Below are 7,198 nucleotides of genomic sequence, written 5' to 3'. Positions count from 1 at the left end.
CTGTTATTATTATTATTATTACTACTATACTTATTTCCTCCGTCTCCAATCCCGTTCTCCGCTCACCGAACACCCAACCGCCAGTATGTGACAACGTGCATCTATATATACTGTTGTGTTGGGATTCAATTACCAATTAATTATTCACTTGAATCCCAGCACGTGAATTAATAAAGTGCAATTCCCCGTGCTCACATATTACTACATTTTACTTGCACGTGAAGTGCTGTGCAATCCTCGTGCCTAAATACACATATACATTTTTTAAACACTCGTGTTACACAGACCCGTTTATATCCCGTGTACCAATGTCTATACACCAACATTTAAACACACCACACGCAACACATAACAGATAATATACACAGGGGCGGGCACTTTGTTACAGGAACATTGTCAGAGCAGAAGGAAGCAAGTTTTCTTCCAGGACAATCTTGTACTTGGCTTGATTCATGCGCCCTTCACAAAGACAAATCTGCCCGATTCCAGCGTTGCTGAAGCACTCCCAGATGAGTCCAATTTTCAGCTTTGCCCAACACTTGGTTGTCTAATGCTTAGACGGAGACCTGGAGAGGCCTACAAGCCACAGGGTCTCGCACTCACTGTGAAATGTGGTGGAGGATCGGTGATGATCTGGGGGTGCTTCAGCAAGGCTGGAATCGGGCAGCTTTGGCATTCCACCAAATATTGATTTCTGAACTCTTCCTAAGTTAAAACATTAGTATTGTGTTGTTTAAAAATGAATATGAACTTATTTTCTTTGCATTATTCAGGTCTGACAACACTGCATCTTTTTTGTTATTTTGACCAGTTGTCATTTTCTGCAAATAAATGCTCCAAATGACTAGATTTTTATTTGGAATTTGGGAGAAATGTTGTTAGTAGTTTATGGAATAAAACAAAAATGTTCATTTTACCCAAAAGCATACCTATAAATAGTAAAACCAGAGAAACTGATAATTTTGCAGTGGTCTCTTACTTTTTTCCAGAGCTGTATAATTGAACTACAGAAGACTGTGCAACAAAGGTTACTACCTACTACATATATAGGGCTTCTGGTTTTTGGTATCTTCCATCCCTGTCCCTCCCTTTAAATCTTAATTAAACCAAACTAGTAGCACTACTAGAAACTAACTAACGTAGTGGAAGTTAATAGTGGAAGTTAATATATTGAATTCAGCAATGATTAGACTGAATCAGACTGAATGAAATGTAGGTTCAAATAGAATCAGGGTGTGAGAACAGTGCATGTTGTTTGTTAACTCAATCAAGATATACATGAGGGTAAAAAGAAGCAACTTCTTCCTTTGGTAATTAAAGTTTGATGAAGAAAGCGAGACAGCTCAAAATGTTTAAAGGGACATTACATGGTGATCAAAAATAACCCAAACCTATATATATATATATATATATATATATATATATATATATATATAATATATAATATGACTGTCTCCTTGAGATTTCTATTGCTTTGTAACCCGTTGGACAGAGGCTCTTTGATTATAGATTATATATATATATATATATATATATATATATATATATATATATATATATATATATATATATATATATATATTTTTTTTTTTTTTTTTCATTTGTCTGCACATCCTACCCCACAACTTTCAAGTTATTGAAAGGCACAGATCAGGGGATGGCTATAAAAAAAATATCAAAGGCCTTCAATATCCCTTGGAGCACGGTCAAGATGATTATTAAGAAGGGAAAGGTCTATGCCAAACTGGATGACAGAGCAAGAAGGAGACTGATCAAAGAGGCCAATGGCAACTTTGCTAGAGCTACAGGCTTTTATGGCCAAGACTGGTCAAAGTGTGCATGTGACAGCAATATCCCAAGCACTCCAAAAATCTGGCCTGTATGGTCAGATATAGAAGTCAGGATAGAAGGGAAAATGAATGGAGCAAAGTACAGAGAAAAACCTGAAACTGGGACGGAAGTTTTCAGCATGACAACGATCCAAAGCACACAGCCAAAGCTACACTGGAGTGGCTAAGGAACAAAAAGGTAAATGTCCTGAGTGGCCCAGTCAGAACCCTGACCTAAATCCAATCGAAAATTTGTGGCATTACTTGAAGATTGCTGTCCATCAACGCTCCATAAGGATCATGACAGAGCTTGAACAGTTTTGTAAAGAAGATTGGTCAAATATTGTCAAATCTAGGTGTGCATATTTGGTAGAGACCTATTCCAACAGACTCACAGCTATAATTGCTGCCAAAGGTGCTTCCACCAAATATTAACTCAGGGGGGTGAAGACTTATCCAATAATGATGTTTCAGTTTTGTATTTTTTATAATTTTTTTCTCGGTAAAAACGTTTCCCCCTTAACAGTGTGGAGTATGGTGTGTAGATAAGTGGAAAAAAATCCTCATTTAAATGCATGAAGCTGACACAGCAAAATATGAAAAAGGTTCAATGGGGAGTAGACTTTTTATAAGCACTGTAATAATAATAAACTGAGATGTATTATAGAGATATTTGCATTTTGTTTTGTTCCAGTTGGCATGCAGACCATGCTGTTTAATTCCTATAAACACACACGCCCTGTGACATGACAAAGCATGTTTGCTCTGCTGCTGTCTGGCACATAACTGAGCTGATCAGTTTTTATAACAGCAGCTATGATCCAAACATACATGTGCCAGAGCTACTCTCAAATCAGCCATACATGAGTTATCTCAGTGTAGGCTGTTTCTACAGCATGATCTATGTATAAAACAACACTGAGGCTCTGCCTTTAACAGCACTGCTGTGTTGTTCTTCTTCTCCAGTCCGGCCTGACGTGAGTGTGATTAAGAGGAAGGCTCCTCGCTCTGCAGGAATGGAGGTGCTCTGTCACTTGAAAGGGTTCTACCCGCGAGAGGTGGATGTTTCCTGGGTGAGAGACGGGGAGACAGTGCTGGAGGAGCGGGTGTGGACCGGGGAGGTTCTCAGCCAACAGGGACGGGACCTACCAGCTGAGAAAGACCCTGGCAGTGAGTGCTGAGGACCAGGAGAAACACAGCTGCTCCTGTGAGGTGGACTACAGCAGCCTGGAGGAAACGATGAAGAAATGGGGTAAGAGAGCATTTAACTGCACTGGTAAGTTATGCAACTTTATTTAAATTACATTTTAAATTAAAATATTTAATGTGAATCTTGTGCTAACTCATACATTTAATTAGAATTTAACCAACTTCTCTAGTCTACGTCCAGGAGGTTACTGGAGCCCTTCTGCTTTTGACCAATTCTCAGGATCTCCTGTCTTTTAGTCATGTTTGAATAGTGCTTAGATAGCATTCTGAAACATGAGAACAAACCCTCAATAGAACCGGTAAAGAAATATTTTGCTGTCCTAACATCACTGATGATGCAGACCATGCTGTTTAATTCCTATAAACAAACACGCCCTGTGACATGACAAGGCATGTTTGTTCTGCTGCTGTCTGGCACATAACTGAGCTGATCAGTTTTTATAACAACAGCTACGATCCAAATATTATCTCAGTGTAGGCTGTTTCTACAGCATGATCTCTGTATAAAACAACACTGAGGCTCTGCCTTTAACAGCACTGCTGTGTTGTTCTTCTTCTCCAGTCTGGCCTGAAGTGAGTGTGATTCAGAGGAAGGCTCCTCGCTCTGCAGGAATGGAGGTGCTCTGTCACTTGAAAGGGTTCTACCCGCGAGAGGTGGATGTTTCCTGGGTGAGAGACGGGGAGACGGTGCTGGAGGAGGGGGTGTGGAGTGGGGAGGTGCTCCCCAATGGGAACGGGACCTAACAGCTGAGAAAAACCCTGACAGTGAGCGCTGAGGACCGGGAGAAACACAGCTACTCCTGCCAGGTGGGTCACAGCAGCCTGGAGGAGAAGATGAAGAAATGGGGTAAGAGAGGCAGCTTCATAATAGTCTCATGCCTGCTGTTGCTGCTGCAGGGATGCCTGTCACTATCCTCACTGGTTCCTGTTGCTGAGCTGCTGTCTGCTCTGTGTTTGCAGTTCCTCAGGCTGCTCGGCACACATGGCTTGTTGCTGTTGGTGTTCCGGCTGCTGCTCTGGTTCTGATCGTTGTCTTTATCGGTGTCGTCACCTGGAAGAAGAGAACAGCAGGTGAGAGGCTGTTACGAGGGTTCCTATAAACATGCCAATATACAGTTCACCTGCACCATATTATATTCCCCCATAGTCCCCTCACTACTAGCAAGAACAGAGACACAGTGAGTCCTGATGAATCTTATTGTTTTTCAGGAGTCCCATTCTCCTCCTGCTCCGCACCGCTCCCCCAGGAGGATGAACAGGACTCTACAGCCGCCATGCCCCTGTCTTCCACAGCCGGGGCAGCTGAGGGGCAAGCTGAGGGCCAGGAGAGCTTGACTGGAGCTCCACCCTCACTGTGCTAGCAGGGTTGGTAGAGATGCTTGGCTTTCAACAGCAAAGTCATTTATTTTTACTTGGATTGTGTTTTATTGTTCTTGTTTTCAGTGTCAGTCAATTCCCAGCTCCTGTCAGACACATCTTGAAAGAAAAGTGTGATGTGCTGTTTGTAAATAAACAATGTGACATAAGTAGTGAGGCAGGAGGGAGCAGAGGAAGCAAGCGGATGGCTATGCTTGCTACTTTTCTTGGTTTGCTGTTTTGTGTTTTGTGAATCTTCTGGTCCAGTGAAGGCATCGCCCAGTCTGGAAACCTTTATTTTGTAAGTTTTGCTTTGTTATATGTGTTTGAATATCTTTGTTTTGGCCCTTTTGTGTTTATTTATAATAAAACTATAATTTTTTTGAACTGCAGTCTGTCTCTGGGCCTCTACCCACTCGCAAGCCTGTCACACTTGATGTTAGAGTGGGATATAGCGCCTCCAGGAGGCTCAGAGCAGTAATGCAGGTTTTTTTTTTTTGGGACAATTTTTTTTGCTTTTTGCTTTTTAAAGATAGATAGATAGATAGATAAAAAAAAAAAAGAAAAAAATAGCAAGCCCATCCATCCACTTGCTTCCTCAGCTCCCTCCTCCCTCTAATGGGAAGTTGAGGCCTCCTTTTATGTCAGATGGCTGGGTGCTGATTGATTGTTAATTACTCAAATCAACCCCAGCCACCTGAACACAATAAACCCAGACAGGTAGGGGAATTTAACCCCATCTCTGCCAATCTATATAGGGCAGAGCTCTGCTCTGCCACAAGATTATATTTATCAATTAACTAAATGCAAAGTGAGTGAACAGAAGAAAAATCTAAATCAAATCCATATTTGGTGTGACCACCCTTTGCCTTCAAAACATCATCAATTCTTCTAGGTACACTTGCACAAAGTCAGGGATGTTGTAGGCATATAGTCAGGTGTATGATTAAACAATTATACCAAACAGGTGCTAATGATCATCAATTCAATATGTAGGTTGAAACACAATCATTGACAGAAACAGAAACAGCTGTGTAGAAGGAATAAAACTGGATGAGGAACAGCCAAACTCAGCTAACAAGGTGAGGTTGCTGAAGACAGTTTACTGTCAAAAGTCATACACCATGGCAAGACTGAGCACAGCAACAAGACACAAGGTAGTTATACTGCATCAGCAAGGTCTCTCCGGCAGAAATTTCAAGGCAGACAGGGGTTTCCAGATGTGCTGTCCAAGCTCTTTTGAAGAAGCACAAAGAAACGTAGACGCAGTGGTCGGCCAAGGAAACTTACTGTAGCAGATGAAAGACACATCATGCTTACTTCCCTTCGCAATCGGAAATTGACAGCATGTTTTCACACCTGCCTAAAACTTTTGCAAGGCACTGTATATATATATATATATATATATATATATATATATATATATATATATATATATATATATACAGTGCCTTGCAAAAGTATTCAGACCCCTGACCAATTCTCTCATATTACTGAATTACAAATGGTACATTGAAATTTCGTTCTGTTTGATATTTTATTTTTAAACACTGAAACTCAGAATCAATTATTGTAAGGTTTTATGTTGGGAAATATTTTTAAGAAAAATAAAAAACTGAAATATCAATCTTGTATTCAACTCCTGTGCTATGGAAACTCCCAGTTTGCACCGATGAAAGAAATTGCCCTAACGAGGACACAATTAACTTACCATTGGCCTCCACCTGTGAACCATTAAAGTTGTTGTCACATTTTCTGGATAAAAACCCCACTGTTGAAGGATCATTGGTAAGTCTGTGAATCTGAAGGAAAATGAAGACCAAAGAGGTTTCTGGTTTCTGGTTTCTGGTTTCTGATAAGATGTCTTCAATCTCTATTCATTATTTTAACGTATTCGTAATCCCTTCCCATGTTTTATTATTAGGTTCATCAAACCGATAGGCAGATCCTACGTAGTTTATTAGTCTTCATTTCTTGACGTGCGTTGTGTGTAGGTGAGTCGGACGTTGTCCAACTGCCAATAAAAGGCTGTCCCTCAAAAGTCAGCTCTCAAACAAGAAGACTTGTGAGAGAAGCCACAGAGGCCAACAATCACTTTAAAGGAGCTACAGAGTTCAGTGGCTGGGAGTGGAGTAATGGTGCACCAGTCAACCATATCAAGAGCTCTGCATAACACTGGCCTGTATGGGAGGGTGGCAAGAAAGAAGCCATTACTCAAAAAGTACCATCTGAAAGCACGTCTGGAGTTTGCCAGAAAGCATGAGAGTGACCCAGCTGCGATGTGGTAAAAGGTTTTGTGGTCAGATGAGACCAAGATAGAGCTTTTTGGCCAAAACTCAAAGCGCTATGTGTGGTGCAAACCTAACACTGCCCATGCCTCAAGTCACACCATCCCTACAGTGAAGTATGGCGGTGGCAGCTTCATGCTGTGGGGATGCTTCTCATCAGCAGGGACTGGGCATCTTGTTACAATTGAAGGAAGAATGGATGGAGCAAAATACAGGAAAATACTGCAAGAGAATCTGCTTCAGTCCGCTAAAAAACTGAAGCTTGGGAGGAAATTCACCTTTCAGCAGGACAATGATCCCAAGCACAAGGCCAAAGCAACATTGGAGTGGCTCAAGAACAAAAAAGTGAATGTCCCAGTCAAAGTCCTGATCTCAATCCCATTGAGAATCTGTGGCACTATTTGAAAATTGTCGTCCACAAGCATCGTCCAACCAACCTGAACAACCTGGAACAAATCTGCCAAGAAGAATGGGCCAAAATCACTCTGACATTGTGTGCAAAGCTGGTACATACTT

The 7,198-nt window shown here is 41.2% G+C and overlaps 1 protein-coding gene across 1 annotated transcript; it reads left to right on the top strand.

Annotated features, from left to right (window-relative positions):
* The first annotated feature begins 2,634 nt into the window (after positions 1-2,634).
* On the top strand, positions 2,635-4,679 carry LOC121301436 (tyrosine-protein phosphatase non-receptor type substrate 1-like). Its single transcript, XM_041230831.1, is given in 5 exon segments — positions 2,635-2,956; positions 2,958-3,081; positions 3,601-3,885; positions 3,999-4,109; positions 4,248-4,679. Coding segments are annotated over 5 exon segments (783 nt in total). The 5' UTR covers positions 2,635-2,845; the 3' UTR covers positions 4,400-4,679.
* Positions 4,680-7,198: the final 2,519 nt, after the last annotated feature.

The sequence above is a fragment of the Polyodon spathula genome, chromosome 27 (assembly GCF_017654505.1).
Source record: "Polyodon spathula isolate WHYD16114869_AA chromosome 27, ASM1765450v1, whole genome shotgun sequence".
Classification (NCBI taxonomy): Eukaryota; Metazoa; Chordata; class Actinopteri; order Acipenseriformes; family Polyodontidae; genus Polyodon; species Polyodon spathula.
The sequence above is the reverse complement of the archived record's forward strand: the minus strand, read 5'-3'. Positions and strand labels throughout refer to the sequence as shown.